The sequence below is a fragment of the Dryas octopetala genome, chromosome 3 (assembly GCF_963921425.1).
Source record: "Dryas octopetala chromosome 3, drDryOcto1.1, whole genome shotgun sequence".
Classification (NCBI taxonomy): domain Eukaryota; kingdom Viridiplantae; phylum Streptophyta; class Magnoliopsida; order Rosales; family Rosaceae; genus Dryas; species Dryas octopetala.
This window is the reverse complement of record NC_141368.1, coordinates 8,936,735-8,953,440: the sequence shown is the minus strand read 5'-3', so window position 1 is coordinate 8,953,440 and position 16,706 is coordinate 8,936,735. Positions and strand designations below refer to the sequence as shown.

Genomic DNA, 16,706 nt, shown 5'->3' with positions numbered 1-16,706 from the left:
GATTTCTTGGGTTGGGCTTGGGCCATCCCCTTGAAGCCCACGGCCCGCCCAAAGCCCGCCCAAAGCCCGGCCCGAAGCCCAAAGCCCGTTTAATATCTTCAATAAAAAAAAATATAGGATTTTGGCTATGTTATGAATTGAACTTGAGACCTCATAGAACAAATTTCAACTCTCAACCAACTGAGCTGACTAGTTTATTTGTCTAATTTGTGAATCATAACATATTTAATAGGTTTTTCGTTTATTTATTCTAATAAATTATTAATATGCTTATTAAGTTATTATATAATTCTATAATATTAGTAAATAGTAATAGTGTAAAGTGTAAACTATACTATGTAATACCATAAATAATAAACTTTGAAAATTATATACAACATTACAAATTTACAACTATAATAAAACATAAATGTATATGTATATATACAACTTTTATAATACAACTATAATTAAAGTTATTAAACCATGATTGTTCATTAATTTAATAATTTGAACCGTTCATTTTATATGTTGATAGTCAAAGATTATCCTTACAAAAAATCGGCCAAATCGGAATTCATTTATCCATTCGATTATCATTAAAAAAACCATGATCATTCATTAATTCGACCATCGTTACGTCACTTTTACATATAAATACACTTGAAGAGTTGAAGAGTATAATTCTAATAACTTTCTCGTTGAAACCTTATTGTTTTCATAATTGTGAAGACCACAACGTGATTTCAACAATCTGAGCCGTTCATTTTCTATATTCATAGTCAAAGATCATCCTTACAAAAAATCAGCAAAATCAGAACTCATCTACCCATTCGATTATCATTAGAAAAATCACGATCGTTCATAAGTTGGACCACCATTATCTAATTTCTACATTTTCAATTGAACTAATTTTTTGCAGGGATGATCTTTGAGTGAAAAACTAAAAAATGAATGGTTCGGATCATTGAAAACTTGGAAACACGATCGAGATGTGAGCTTCTACATATAAATACACTTGAAGAGTTGAAGAATATAATTCTAATAACTTTCCGGTTGAAACATTGTCGTTTCCATAATTGTGAAGACCACAACGTGATTTTAACAATCTTAGCCGTTCATTTTTTATGTTAATAGTCAAAGATCATCCTTACAAAAAATTGGCTATATCGGAATTCATCTACCCATTCGATTATCATTAGAAAAACCACAATCGTTCATTAATTCGACCACCGTTATGTCACTTTTACATCTCCGATTAAGCTAATTTTTTGCAAGAATTCTCTTTGAGTGGGGAACTAAAACTTGAACGATTCGGATCGTTGAAAACACGATCGATATGTGAACTTCTACATATAAATACACTTGAAGAGTATAATTCTAATAACTTTCTCGTTGAAACCTTGTTGTTTCCATAATTATGAAGACCACAACGTGATTTCAACAATTTGACCCGTTCATTTTCTATGTTCATAGTCAAAGATCATCCGTACAAAAAATCGGCTAAATCGACATTCATCTACCCATTCGATCATCATTAGAAAAACCACGATCGTTCATTAATTCGACCACCATTATGTCACTTTTACATCTCCGATTAAGCTAATTTTTTGCACGAATTATCTTTGAGTGATGAACTAAAATTTGAACGGTTCGGATCGTTGACAACACAATTGCATCGTTTGTTTATAAAAATATGTAATAAAATATATAATAAAACATATGTACATTTATGTTTTATTATAGTTGTAATGTTGTATATAATTTTAAAAGTTTATTATTTATGGTATTACACTATTACACTATTACTAACATAATAGTATTATAGAATAACTTAATAAGCATATTAATAATTTATTGAAGTAAACAAACGAAAAAGCTATTAAATATGTTATGATTCACAAACTTAACAAATAAACTGGTCAGCTCAGTTGGTTGAGAGTTGAAGTTTGTTATGTGAGGTCTCATGTTCAAATCACAACATAGCTAAAATCCTATATTTTTTTTTAACATATATATGTGTCTAAACAGGCTTTGGGCCGCCCGTTTGGGCCTAGCCCGGCCCGGCCCGGCCCTCCAAGCCCGCAAGCCAAAGCCCGATGGGCGGGCCTTGGGCTTGTGTATTAAAGCCCAAGCCCGGCCCGGCCCGGCCCGAAAGCCCTATTGGGCTTTTATCATTCAAGCCCGAGCCCGGCCCGGCCCATTGCCGACCCCTAAATTTCCCTCAACCATAAATAATTTTAATTTTTTTTCTTTGCCATAAAAAAATATACACACAAAATTAATCGAATAAATCCTTCCTCTTTTTTTCGGTGCTATACCGCTTTAACTCCAATATTGAACCTTGTTAATTTGGAACAAGAACAGTGGTTCACATCAGCATCAACTCCAATATTGGATAATTCTGCACCAATGAACAGTTGGTATCTATATAATGAAACAGTTGGAAATTCAAAAAACTGGAATAAGAGTAAATCTACCTACCTATAGACAGGTTGTCTTCTTTTGGAAGCCCATCGTATAACAACTTTTCCAGTGGACAATTTTACTTCTTAAAGTCATTTGATTTCTTGTTTGGTACTGTTTTTAGAATTGACAAAAGCGCTTTTAGATTAAAAAAATACTTTTGATTACGTTTGACAAAAATAAATAAAAGTGCTTATGAATTATAAAAGTGCTTTAAAGTAGTTTTTTGAGAAGCACTTCCAAGTGCTTTTGTATGAAACACTTGAAATTTTTTATAAAAGTTTGTATATGCTTATGAGCATAAGTGCTTTCAACAAAAGTGCTATTGATTATAAGTACTTCTAAGAAGTAGTGCCAAATGGGCCAGTGAAATATGCATTCGGAGTAAAAGAAATAAACAACAATTTTTTTTTAAGAGGAAACAAAAAAGAAGAGACGATGTGTAGGGAACTAAGGGCTTGTTTCGTATTCTATTCAAAAACTTTTTTTTTCAAAAAAAAAAAAAAGTTTTAGTAAAGAAAACGTGTTTGGTAGATCATTTTCTAAAACAGTTTTTAGAAAAAAAATTCAAAAACATGCCTTTTTAAAAAAATGATAAAACATCGTTTTTCTCATTTTTTTGTTTACATTTCCTTCTTTCTTAACTGTCATCATTTTTTAAATTTAAAAATTGTTTTCAAATTACATACTAAACAAGTTTTCAAATTTAAAAAATTGATTTTGAAAACTCACATTAAAAAAAAAATCTTAATTTTTGAAATAAAAAAAACGGGCCCTAAATTTCCAGAAAATGTATCCTCATATTGTCATATATATAGCTTCAAGAAGTTTCCTGCTGTAAGTGTTAGATTAATTGAGTTGTGGGTGTGTGCGAGACGGAAAAAGAGCGATAGTTGCTTCAAGGGGTAGGGGTGGGTTGTAGACAAAAGAAGAAGAAAAATGGAAAAGACGAAGGGAAAGGAGAAAAAAAAAAAAAAAAAAAAAGGAAAGGAGAAAAAAATCTAAACTTTTTTTTTTTTGTGCTTGTCCCTTATTGTCCCACCTATGAGGGGTGAGACAATATTTTTTTACTTATTTGGGACAAGAGTCTTGTCCCCAGTGACGGATCCAAGATTCCTAACACGGAGGGTCATAGTGTAAAAGTTAAAAAAAAAATTTTGGACGACAATAACAAAGAAAACAACATTACAAACTATAATTGTCCACGATGAGGTTTCATATTTTGAAAATGTAGCATTATTTGGCCAGGCTACAAAAAAAAAATGGAAGGCTGCTTTGCTTCTGTTGGAACGGTTGAACCCAGGGCCGTCTTTGACATTTGAGGGGCCCGTACAAAAATAAAAATGTGGGCCCTTTTTAAATTATGTTTTTTGTTTTGTTTTAGGAAATCAAAATTATGTTAATATGTAATTTATTATAAAATTTATTTTCAACCGATTATTTTGATCAAGTATTATAAACTAATTTAAGTATATAGCATTTTTCTTTGAAGAAGGGATTTCATAAAGGGTAATTTAGAGGCCCAAAAAGAGATTCATCACAAGTAGAACTATTGAAGTATTCAAGGGCCATAACTAAGTGGTCCCGACCAATTAAATAGAGAACAATATTAAACTAAAAGTCAAAAGAGTAAAATCATTGCAAACATCTCGAAGCTCCTACAGCTACAGTGAAGATGAGGAACAAATGGATTTACTGGTGGATAGAACATGGTGCAGTGGTGCTTGTTTTTTTTTTGCTTTCATGGACCAGGAAAGCTAGAAGAAGAAGATGAGCAGGAGCCACAGCTCAGTCAGGACTTTCATCGAGCAGTTGCTCCGCGTGGGGGTCGCCGTTCTTCTCTTCGAGCGGTCGCCGGTGTCGCTGTCTAGAGGTTGGGGGCTTCGTGCTCCACCGTTCGGGGGGTCGCCCGACCCCCCAACCTATAACGTGCGTCCGTCCCTGCTTGTCCCAAATAAGTGTTTAGTTCCATATATTTTGTAAGCACACCAAATATGGGACACGAGATTGTTGTCTATTTTAATTGAATAGTCATGTCCTATGATCCAAACGAGGCCTTAGGGTTTAAGAAGGTGGAGGAGGGGTTTTGAGTGCTTTGATGCTGAGACTGAAAGGCTCTTCATTTTTTGTTTTGGAAGAGGTTTTGAACAAAAGGGGTTTGGACTTGGAAGGAAGTGGTTTTGTACCTTTTTTTTTTGTTTCTTGCTCGACCAGAAAATAAAAAAAAAAGTTTTTTATTTTGTGTTCTTTAATTGATAACTGCACTAAGGCATGTTTACTTATTCGTTATCGGATTGGAAAGAATGTGAGTAATTTCTATTTATGTGTTTACTTATATTTTAGAGTCATTCTCATTCTGATTTTTTTGTTTATTTACATATATTGGAATGAGAAAGAGTGTGAGGCCCACATAAAATAAGGAATTGAATTCCACAAGAAGGTCCGAATTAGATAAGAGGATATGAGAATATAATTTTTCATACCAAAAATACAAAATTCCCTCAACTATAAATAATTTTAATTTTTTTTCTTTACCATAAAGAAAAGTATGAAAAATATATTTAAGATAATTTTAAATTTGTTTCTTCGCCATAAATAAAAGGGAATTAAGGGGATAATTTAAGATAATTTTAATTTTTTTTTCTTCACCATAAATAAAAGTATGAAAAATAATTTTTTTTTTTTGCAAAATATTTGAGGTAAACTTTATTTTTAAGCTTTTTTAAAATTGTGAGTATCATAAAACATATTTAATTTTGTATAAGGGCATTTTAGTAATCAAACTGGTTTTGATTCCGATTCCTGCAAATAAGTAAACACGTGTATGGAAATCATGTTGTTTCTTATTCCGATTCCTGACAGTTAGTAAACACGTTAATAAGAATGTCTAATTCTGATTCCTGCTCACTCCGATTACTCCTCACTCTGATTCATCCTCACTCCAATTCCAATTTATGCTCATTCCGATTACGGGTTAGTAAATGTGTTGAGAGTAATGTTGAGCAATGTCCCACATCGAAAAACTAGAGCTTAACATATGTGCTTATAAGTCTTGGGCTTCTCCACCCATTGCCAATTGGTTTTGGATTGGATACTTTAATTCTATCATGGTATCAGAGCTTGGTTATCCGCGTGTAAGGCCCAACGGCCACACGTGCTCCCACGTCACCCAATACAATTTGTTCACGTGTAAGGCTCAAAATATCGCCACACGTGCGGGGGCGTGTTGAGAGTAATGTTGAGCAATGTCCCACATCGGAAAACTAGAGCTTAACATATGTGCTTATAAGTCTTGGGCCTCTCCACCCATTGCCAATTGGTTTTGGGTTGGATGCTCTAATTCTATCAAAATGTGCCTTAAGTGGAAATAAATCTCTCTTGTATTTATAATTTTTCTTTTGTTTACAATTTTCATCTTATAAAACATTAAAGCTTTTGTATTAAGAGTCTTGATTACAAAGGTTTTTTGAAGTAATCCTAAATTTGGCCAAGCCTTCAACACCGAAGGGAATACTTGACTTTATAATAAGAAACTAACCTCTTGCCACGCTCTCCCAGACATATCAATTTTATTTCCCACTAGGCCACTATCCATGATAAGTGTCATAGTTGAAGAGATAGAGTGTTGAATGAGTGTGAATTGCATAATATCTGCTGGTGTTTTATTTGTTTTACTTTTACAGCATTGTTTTATTTTACAGTTTTATCTTTAAAAATATTGTTTTTTGGTCAGTAAATTGTGTTATAAAAAGGTCTTTCAAGTAAACCAATTTTTGGTAAAACATGCAAGTCTTTGACTTGACTTTATAATAATAGAACATAAACTCCCATATAGTTTGCCAACATAAAATGGTTATGTTGCGGGAATATCTAAGAATAGAACATTTCCAGGGTTATATAATGATTAATGAAAATAATAAAAAGAGAATATTATTATTATAAAATTATTTTCCTTTCCGGCTTTTCTTTTATGTTTAATAAGAGATCAACACCACAATCACAATGTCATAAGGTCTGTAAATTTGGCTCAAACTTCACACCCAAATCAGATTCTAGGTTCTATTCCATTATTCACCAAATTCAGCCAACTAACAAAAATTCCACAAGACACATTGCACACCCCTAAAAACACTTGTTTATTGCCGCAGATCCCTACCGCAAATAACAATATTCTAACCCTTATTTGTCCAAAGAAATGTGGAATATGAAAAAGCTCTCCTGCATTCTCAAAAAGTTTAAAGTACAAAAATTACAGTAGTGCTACTTTTATTCTCAGATCATGAATAAATCTAGAAATGGCTTCAAATCTTATTCCTGAAGTAGCTTCCAAATTCTAAACACAACTTTAAACAAGAATAACTTTTCCTTTGCAACTCAAAATGGAACCCAATGGCATATTTTGGATACCTCACTGTTACAAAGAGAAATGTCAAAGGGAGAGGAAGGTGGGACTCTGTTCCAATAGACTCTTTTAAGACAATGCAAAACATTATAAATATTTCTCATTTTCATTTCTCAATCATTCACTTCATAGTGCAGCTTTCAACCAAATGGTAATAACCAATTACCATGAGCCCTGCATTAAAATTGAATCAAGCTGGGTGTTCCCCAACGAGTCACTTGCCTCCACCAGGTGATGCGTTTGTATTCATCTTCTCAGCTGCTTCAGCTGCTGCAGATGCTGCCTTGTCCAAACCCAACCTTTGTAACTCACTTAAAAAGCCATCAACATCAGCGGCATTGATTTTATATGGGCTGTGAGCAGGGCCAGGAAATGAGCCACTAGTCACTTCTTCCTTGTACTCCAATAGAGCTTTGTTGATGACATCTCCAACGCAAGCAAACTGCTTACAGAATTTTGGGGTAACCTGCAAAATGTGTGGTGCTTCTTGGATTAAACAAAATCCATATAAGTATAGAGAAACAGCATATTAAAGAGATGCAACTGTTGAGTTAACCTTGGCATGATGTGGGTGTTGCATCATTCCGAGAAGATCATGGTACACTAGCACCTGCGTGATATGGGGGAAAAAAGTTAAGTGCGCCAGAAATAAGAAAAACCATGTCCCAAAGAAATAACACGACAAAGCTATAAAATATCAGTTAATTTAATGTGAAAGGTACAAGGGCAAAGCAGTTGAAGGAAAATATAATGCCAAAAAGATTAAAAAGAATATGGTGGCATCAGCTTGTTCAGGAACTTTCTGGAGTCTGGAAAATTCAATTTGTTCCAAGGTACATGACACATTAGAGTTCTGCCAGAGGTAGTTTCTCCAAGGTATTGCTTCAAAGAAAGTGCACAATGTACTAACAAGTGTCTAACAAACAGCAAAGAAAACAAAGAACGGCAAAAATTCTAGACTAGATCCATATGAACATTATAATTCTTACAAATAAACCAACATATGCCTGCGGAATATATGCATCCCATGGATTTCTGCAAATTAGGATCTGACAGTGAAGCAAGCTTCCAGTGCATCTTGCAAAGAGAAACTCTTCCTAGATCAGAAAACATTGTCATGGTATTTTCTATGAAAATCCCCCAATTAGGGCTGCAAATGAGTAGAGAGGCTCACAATACTGCTCATTTTGAGGCTTGGTAAAATTGAGCCTCATAAACCAAGCCCGAGCCAAAAGCCACTGGCTTGTTTGTGTCATATATTTAAGCGATCCCTTAGAGAAATATGTAATTCAAGCTCTGGTTCTATGCTTGTTCCAAGCTTGAACCCGAGCTCAAATTTAGTAGTCTTGAGCTAATCCTACCCACCACTACTAATGGAACCTGTTACATCAGATTCCAATATATTCCACGATGACAGTATTAAAAAGTAATACAACTTTTAAAATTTGGAACAATGAAAATTGATTTTGATTTTCCCACCCGCAAATGCCTAAAAGTTCTGTTACAAGCAAAAGTTCAAGTTACAGTACATACATATCATATAAAGTAGAGTGATATCCTAGTAAACCAAACTTTCTCAAAGATGCTAATATCTAATTAGCACCAAAAGGAATTACACACGCAAGCATCTAAGGCATATTCACCAACCAAGACGAACAGGACTACGTAATCAACTAACCTGCCCACTGCAAAAAGGCCCTGCTCCAATGCCCATGGTAGGAATCTGAAGAGCAGATGTTGCTGCAGCTGCTACAAGTGGAGGTACACATTCTAAAACAACAGAAAAACACCCAGCTTCTTGCAAAGCCAGTGCTGTCTCCACAACCTGCACATAGAATCCAATACAACATCGTTACAACAATGCAAACACGCGAACCCAAATAGAAAAAGAATTACCAACACATGCACATACAGACCTTTACAGCACTAGCAACATTCCTTCCCTGAGGCCTAAAACCCCCGAGAACGCTAATGGCCTGAGGAGTAAGTCCCACATGCCCCATTACAGCAATTCCTGCTTCCACGATAGATTTGGCCGCGGTAATTCTCGAAGGTGACCCTCCTTCCAATTTTATCGCATCCATTCCTCCTTCCTTCAAGATCCTCACCGCCGAATCAATAGCCTGCTCATAATTGAAACTGCAACATCACCAACCCATTGCTCACTTATAAAAATGCAAACCCAATCCACAAAACACCCTCTCAATACAACTATTCAATACAGCTCTGTTTCTGCTTGGTTGCTATGAAATTGTAAGAAAAGCTCGTAGCTGTAACTATTTCATCATCTGGGTTATAAATTTCATCAACCAAAAACAATAAAAAACGAAAGAATGGACTACATATTCTTCCCTTTCCATTTTCCTTTACTTTCTCAGTAACCAAACAAATCACCCTCATTCACAAGAATCCAACAGTGCTCCAATTAGTTGTTAAAAAAATTAAACGAAAACCTCTAGTCCAAAATTTAAAGCTTTCAACTTTCACCATCGGGATCATCAATTCCCCAAATAAAAATAAACCCAGAAAACAATAACCCCCAAAAATCAATTTAATAACACAATCTGCCATTCATGCTGTACCTGAGTGGAGCTGGACTCGTAGAATCCAAACGGCAAGTCCCCAACCAAAAGCGGGCGCTTGGCGCCACGCGCCACCGCTCGGCAGTGGACGAGCATTTCGTCGAGGGAGATGGGGAGGGTGGTGTCGTAGCCATGCACGACCATGGCGGCGGAGTCGCCGACAAGGCAGATGTCGATGCCGGCGGAGTCCAGGTGGACCGCCGAGGGGTAGTCGTAGGCGGTGACCATGGTGATGGGCTGGCCCTTCCTGTGCTTCTGCTTCAGGTGGGTCACGGTGATTCTCTGGTCTGGGCTCTGGGACTTTGGGCCGCCGTACACGGTGTTCTCCGGCACGTTGCTCATGCACCGGAGGATCGGAGCGGCGCTTCGGGTGAGGGAGGAGGCTCGGGAGGCGGCGGCCAGCAATGCCATCATTGAGAGAGAGAGAGAGAGAGAGAGAGAGAGATTGGGGTTTGTGGGTTTATGTGACGAGAGAATGGGTTGGGACTTGGGAGGCGTTTGGGCTGCGCCACCTAAACCGACACTACTACCAAACTGAAATGAGAGAGAGAAGGTTGTGTACTTGACTACTTGTGTACTTGTATTGTTGTTCTTGGGTTTGTTTGACGTTTGACTGACACAACGTACGTTGGGACTCGGTGGCTCGTTGGTTTTGTTTTGTGACAAATGTTATCTACGCGCCACATTTTGCTGCCACAGTTATATACTTATATTCATATATTGTACTTTATTAGGTTTCTTAACTTAATTAGATATTGATGAATTTTAAAATCCAATCAAATTTAGGTGTTTTAAATTTAAATTTTAATAAATTTCATAAAAATTTAGATATTTTTAACTTGAATTTTAATGAATTTTATTAAGTGGTGGATTTTGATAGATTTTGGTGGATTTTATTCAAATAACAAAGGTCATGAGAATTCTAGCATTTTTCTCTTGAATTTTATGAAAATTAATAAGAATTTATATAATTTATAAAATCTACAAACTTCTTTAAAATTTAATAAAATCTCAATTTGGAACATTCTGTGTATGTAGTTTGACTTGGGTTTGTACCTTTATTATTATTTTTTTTTTGAGAAGTACCTTAATTAATTAAAGGTCCGTTGACTTGCAATGTTTTTTTGGGTAGGTATCAAATTGTAATGTTTTTCATTTTAACTATCAAAACGTTTATGTCATTTCACTTTAGTTTTTAGATACTAAATTTCAGTTTATGTACCAACTTTAAAAACATAGTTATAACGAGTTGTAACTGTCTAACAGTCATAACTTTTTTATTGATTTGTTGTTTTTTCAAGTAAGGCTTAAACTTGTTTAGTCTCTGGGTTATAGGATTTCATCCCCTAAACCTAAATTAAAAGCATTAAACCTTTATAAATTTTGAATTTTTATGAATTTAGAATAATCACAAATGTATAGCAAACCGATTTGTGACTTAATCCAAAATGTCTTGCTCTAAGTTAGTACCTAAACTAAAAAAAATTAGTGTTTTACTGCTTTACTGAAAAACTATTGATATTTTGTATTTAATTCTAATTTTCTAATTAATTAATTATGCTTATATAATTATATTGTATATGTGCTTTGACAAAATTATGTTTATAGCTTGACTATACAGTCTATACTTAAGAAGCTAGCTAAGTAAGTATAAAATTCAACCTTATAGGTGTAACTATATCACAATTTGCGATTGTAACTGTCTAATTAGCATAAGCACAAAATAGAGAAAAAAATAAAAATAAAAACAAGTTGGGGAGAAAAAATAGCCAAAAAAATGTAAAGGCCAAAAAAATATCAAGGATAATTATAAAACTATGGGTTAATTTCAATATATCCCTCAAGTTATGGAGGTTAACACTTTGCTCCCACTATAATCTTTTTGACAGTACCTTTAGAGTTGACACTATGTTCTGTCAAACAGAAGACCTTTAACCCTAATTAAAAATAGTCTTCTTCGTTAGTTTTGCATACGTGGGATCAAAGAAAAAGTCATGTGTGAAAAAATAATGGTCCATTTGATTATTTTTACAAAATGAGATTATGTGTTTGACGAGACATGTATGGGAATGAAGTGTTAAAAAAAAAAAAAAATTAGTTTAGGGGTAAAGTGCCAACCCCCTAAAATAGTTTAGTGGATAAATTGTAATTACCTTTCAAACAAAAAAAAATTGTAATTACCCCTAAAATTACATTAAGAGCTATTTGGTTAAGGTAATACCTCATTTTAGGCATGATGAGGTATGACTTATAGACCCACTTCGATGTAGTTTAGTGATCGAAACTGTCGATTTTCTAAGACTTAATTTAAGGACATCCTTACAAAAAAAAAAAAACTTGATTAAATTGTTTAACCATTTGATTAAATGAGCATAATTTCAAGTATTTAGAAAAATAGCTATATTCGTTTATTTATTCGATCACAACTAAATGTTTTAATAATTTTTTATTTATCTAATTTTTTATATAAGTGATTTTGTATAGAGGCTTAGAAAATAGGTTACTTCGATAATCAAACTACGATACAAAATGAACCCACAATCCATACCATATTAACTAAAAACGAAGTGTAACTTAACTGAAAGATCCTCTATATAAGGGTAGTGGATTAATTGTCTATTAAAATAAAGTGTATTAATTTTAAGATACTGAAAAACTAAAAACTTAACTAAAACCATTATAACATACAAATTTAATTTACAGGTAAATAAGTAATTTTCTAGAAAGCCAACCCTAACATAAGCCCAACCTACCTAAAATAAAAACTAAAACTAATAAAAACTGAACCCACTCAAAATAAAAACTGAAACTAACATATGCCCAGCAAACTCAAAATGAAAAACTCAAATTAATATTAGCATTACTTTTTTTTTTTTTTTTGGCCACTAATATTAGCATTACTTAAGTAAAAACAAACTTCGTCTTTTGTTTGATGAGCGCACAATCCACTGCTTAGTGCTTTACACAATCGAACGTGCTTCTGCATTGACATCCGTGCGTCCAAAAGGCAATTGAAACCTTGACCACCATTTAGTCTACATATCAAACGTCCCAGATCATCCAAACCCATCTCGCTCCACCCCAAAATAACCAACAGATCGCGCCACGTGTTCACAACCAGAACCACCCTGACCCTCCCACAGTCGCCCCCAAAATGCTGGCAACCTACGCGCCACCCTCTTTGATAAACTCACTCCTCCTCCGCATTCCCTCTCCCTCTCTCTCTCTTCGCACACTTCCACTCTTTCACATCACCAAGCTTCGCTGCTTCCACTACAGCCGGAGCTCAGTCCGTACAGTTACTGCCATGTCAGTCCCTAACGCCGCCGGAGCCTCCTCGCCAGACCACGTTGCCGGGAAGTGGTATTCGGTGCCGGAGCTCCGTCTCCGCGACCACCGCTTCACAGTGCCTCTCGACTACTCCGTTGATCGTAAGGCTTCGTCTAAGATCTCAGTCTTCGCCCGCGAAGTTGTTGCAGGTAATTAAACTTCAATTAGATCGTTAATTAAGTTTAACTCGTGTCATTATCTTCTAATTAGTGTTTGATTGGTGTTGAAGTGAATTATGTAATGTATCGTTTATGAATTAAAGTGATTAATATGTTCGTGAAGTTAATGAACTTAGTGTAGTGGTTGACCTTTTTGTGCTTTGCCTCTGTTTGGTTACTTAGAAAATGGAGGAAAGCGAAAGAATCAGACATTGATTACTATTTTGAATTGAAAGAGCGATTTGAATCCACGCCACTAACTAAGATTAACCCGGCTACATTTAGTAACTAAAATAAATAATCGAAGGAAAATAGTAAAATTGTGAACTAAATTTCTGCCTATGAATGATCAGATAATGCAAACTGTTTTAGTTATGAAATCTCTGTTAGTGAGGAGGAGGTAGTAGTGTCATTCTGCATATTGCTCACATTCTCTGCAGACAAGACATTTGAGTTTCCTGTTTATAGTCATGTTTCTGGTTCTGTTACTCCCTTAATAAAGTACAATTTATATCGCAGTTGGTAAAGAAGAGCAACCGCTGCCGTACCTATTATTTCTACAAGGTGGACCTGGATTTGAGTGCTCGCGACCAACTGAAGCCAGTGGATGGATACGTAAAGCATCTGAAGAATTTCGGGTTATATTGATGGATCAGGCATGGTTATTTAGGCATATCTTATTACAAGCTTCTGTCAATACCTTATTTGTTATTCTCCTGCTGATGCATTTTACTTGCAGCGAGGAACAGGTTTATCAACTCCTTTGACGGCTTCATCTATGTTGCAACTGAAGTCTGAAGTGGATCTGGCTGACTACTTAAAACACTTTCGAGCTAATAATATAGTAAATGATGCAGAGTTTATTCGAGTACGTCTTGTTCCTGATGCTGGACCGTGGACAATTTTGGGTCAGGTATTAATTACTGTTTCTTTTTGGTATTTATGTGTGCATGTAATCTTTCAACTATAGCATGACTGTCCTCCCCCTTTTACTAACAATATCTAGCATTCTTAAGATCCAAGAGTTCTTTCACACTTTCAACATTATTCTTCTTATACATATTTGAAGCTGTAGATCTCATGTTGTGTTTTCATTTCTTATAATTTGCTTGTGGTGCACTGTAGCCTGTACGACTTAACAAGAATTACAGCTTGTTCTTTTTCCTTGTGCAGAGCTATGGTGGTTTTTGTGCAGTAACCTATTTGAGTTTTGCACCGCAAGGACTAAAACAAGTCCTTTTAACTGGAGGAATCCCTCCAATAGGAAATGGATGCACTGCAGATGCTGTGTATAGAGCATGCTTTGAACAGATTATACATCAGAATGAGAAGTACTACAAAAGGTATCCTCAAGATGCTGAGATTGTTCGTGAAGTTGTTAACTATTTGTCAGAATCTGAGGGAGGCGGGGTGAGGGTCTAGAACATATGCTCTTGATGTTGTTCCTAATGCTGAGAATTAAGCTTGATCTTTGAAATCAACCCCACCCACCCTTCTTTTTGTACAGTTGCATCTTCCATCCGGGGGTATCCTAACCCCAAAGGGATTGCAAATGCTTGGTCTTTCTGGCTTAGGAACCAGTGCTGGTTTTGAGCGCTTACACTACATGTAAGGCTTAATGAATTCAAACCTAGATTTTATTATGATACAATTTTATCATTCTTCAAGTGAGTTATATTTTCATTCAACTTATAGGTTTGAGAGGGTCTGGGATCCTATAATAGTTCCAGGAGCACGAAAGGAAATCAGCTATTACTTCTTGGATGCTGTAAGAAAATAACTGCTTTTGATTGATGCTAAATCTAAGGTTTCAAATATTACTGGTATCAACTTTAAACCATTCCATGTGTGCAGTTTGAGAAGTGGTCAGCTTTTGATACAAATCCACTTTATGCTCTTCTGCATGAGTCCATATACTGTCAGGTAACTGCTTTGATCTCTTTAATTTTAAGAACTATATTCTTAATATTCTTGAAACTGTAGCTTCTTCATTGGTTGTTTATTTATTTATTTTTCATTTGTTCATTATTCGTCTAGTCATGTTGTTATTTATTTGTTGAAGGGTGCTTCATCACGGTGGTCTGCTCAGAGAATAAGGGCTGAAGATGAGGGCAAATTTGATGCAGTCCGGGCTGCAAAAGAAGGTCGTCCAGTATTTTTCACAGGAGAGGTAGGCATAGGCTCTGACATTCTCATTTCAAAATGACAAAAAGCCATAGTGTTTACATCCAGTTATACAAGTTTATCAGACAGATCAGTGATGATTTATTCAGATATTATGTTCATTAGATATCTCATGGATGGAAATGATCTGCCACATGTGAGATGTAGAATATTTAAGGGGAGTCATGAACTTTAAAGTGTTGCCTTATGGATATCTAGATGTGCATACATGATTTGCTTGCATGATGGCATAAAACCTTGTGCTGCTAGACACTTGGCACCAGTCTACAGGGTCAACTGACATGTTTTGTGTAAGCAGTAGACCTACAGCTGTGATGCATATAGAGTGTGTCTTAATGCAAATTTTAAAGTACATTGGACCTGGCCTCCTGCATGTTGTTGCTTGCAGCTTTTGACTACTAACTACCTTATAAGCACAAACTGGGTTTTTTGCTCCTGCAGATGATCTTCCCATGGATGTTTGATGAGATTCATGCCTTAAGGAAGTTCAAAGGTGCTGCTCATATACTGGCTGAGAAGAAGGATTGGCCTCCTCTTTATGACATCACTGCCCTAAAGAGTAACAAGGTACACTGCCTTAATATGAAGTTAATCTTCTTGAATAGTAACTGGCCATAAGGTTTTCACATGGAGATCTAAACTTTCTAGCAGCCTATGATGTTTTCCATTCTGACTGGACATGTAATGTGAATTATCAACAGTTTCGTCTGTTTGTGTGTAAAATCTGTTTCTGTCAACAATGACAGGTACCTGTTGCAGCTGCTGTTTACTACGAAGATATGTTTGTTAACTTCAAGCTGGTCATGGAAACAGCTTCGCAGATAGCAGGGATTCGGTTGTGGATAACTAACGAATTCATGCATTCTGGTCTGCGCGATTCAGGGAGCCAGGTTTTTGAGCATTTGATGGGAATGCTAGATGGAAGGAAGCCATTGTTCTGATTTCCATTACAGTTCTGGCATAAGTTCTGTGCTATCTGGATTTAAATCACCTTCCATTTCCTTGATAATTTAGATTGGTGGCCTAAAAAGTCTGCGGCGGTCTATTTATATCATAGAGTTCAAATTGAGGCTTGTATATCATGTTAGAAACTTTCTTTTTCTTTTGAATGAGGATTCATTTTTTGAAGTAAATTCGAGGTTGTATCAAATAAGCGATTGTGTCCCGTTAATGATGGGATGCAATTCATTTGGTTATTTGAAATTTGCAGTCGCACAATCTAGTGAATAACACAGCCCTTGTCAACGGTAGATCTTATGAGAAATATCGTAAGGCATGTGAGTCCTTTACATTGAACAACAATCGACTTGTGGGAGGCTTGCAGTTCTAACGATTAAGAGTATTTACTCCTACATCCAAGAATGAAGATCAAAGATCGAATCCCCTCTTACCTTTTAATCCTTCCTTATAACATAAAGAAAAAGGCAAATCAACTTTGATTTAAACGAGAAGGTGTTTACATAATCCTGGTTTGGAATTATAATACATTTGTACAACGAACTCTCAGATCATCATTTGGGAGTCTTCTAACAAGTACGTGGTTCGAGCTTTGTTCAATTATTTAAGCAATCCAAATTGTATACTAGTGTTTGATACTAGTCCAAG

General features: G+C 35.5%; 2 protein-coding genes across 3 annotated transcripts; one reads left to right on the top strand and one right to left on the bottom strand.

The window, feature by feature from the left end:
• Positions 1-6,503: 6,503 nt before the first annotated feature.
• Positions 6,504-10,027, bottom strand: LOC147290536 (3-methyl-2-oxobutanoate hydroxymethyltransferase 1, mitochondrial-like). 2 transcript variants are annotated; one of them, XM_086237479.1, is made up of 5 exons: positions 9,430-10,027; positions 8,764-8,970; positions 8,526-8,672; positions 7,404-7,457; positions 6,504-7,313 (listed from the first exon to the last, which is right to left on the bottom strand). In XM_086237479.1, exons 1-5 carry the CDS (start codon positions 9,841-9,843, stop codon positions 7,062-7,064), a joined length of 1,074 nt encoding a protein of 357 aa, XP_086093605.1. In that variant the 5' UTR covers positions 9,844-10,027; the 3' UTR covers positions 6,504-7,061. The 2 variants fall into 2 exon arrangements, with proteins under 2 accessions (XP_086093605.1, XP_086093606.1); XM_086237480.1 differs by having other exon boundaries at positions 8,764-8,986; positions 9,430-9,694.
• Positions 10,028-12,439: 2,412 nt separating this feature from the next.
• On the top strand, positions 12,440-16,328 carry LOC147290535 (alpha/beta-Hydrolases superfamily protein). The gene is made up of 10 exons (XM_086237158.1): positions 12,440-12,908; positions 13,437-13,573; positions 13,657-13,830; positions 14,091-14,327; positions 14,425-14,525; positions 14,613-14,685; positions 14,772-14,840; positions 14,980-15,087; positions 15,543-15,668; positions 15,848-16,328. Exons 1-10 carry the CDS (start codon positions 12,584-12,586, stop codon positions 16,040-16,042), a joined length of 1,545 nt encoding a protein of 514 aa, XP_086093284.1. The 5' UTR covers positions 12,440-12,583; the 3' UTR covers positions 16,043-16,328.
• The last annotated feature ends 378 nt before the right edge of the window (positions 16,329-16,706 follow it).

What these genes read in the sequence shown, in the direction of transcription:
- LOC147290536 (XM_086237479.1), bottom strand. Translation starts at nt 9,843, where the DNA reads ATGATGGCATTGCTGGCCGCCGCCTCCCGAGCCTCCTCCCTCACCCGA. An exon ending in ATGTTGCTAGTGCTGTAAAG is followed by an intron (nt 8,673 to 8,763) that starts GTCTGTATGTGC and finishes TTCTATGTGCAG; the next exon opens with GTTGTGGAGACAGCACTGGC. An exon ending in GGCCTTTTTGCAGTGGGCAG is followed by an intron (nt 7,458 to 8,525) that starts GTTAGTTGATTA and finishes CATATCACGCAG; the next exon opens with GTGCTAGTGTACCATGATCT.
- LOC147290535 (XM_086237158.1), top strand. Translation starts at nt 12,584, where the DNA reads ATGCTGGCAACCTACGCGCCACCCTCTTTGATAAACTCACTCCTCCTC. An exon ending in TTTGAGCGCTTACACTACAT is followed by an intron (nt 14,526 to 14,612) that starts GTAAGGCTTAAT and finishes TTCAACTTATAG; the next exon opens with GTTTGAGAGGGTCTGGGATC. An exon ending in GCTATTACTTCTTGGATGCT is followed by an intron (nt 14,686 to 14,771) that starts GTAAGAAAATAA and finishes CCATGTGTGCAG; the next exon opens with TTTGAGAAGTGGTCAGCTTT.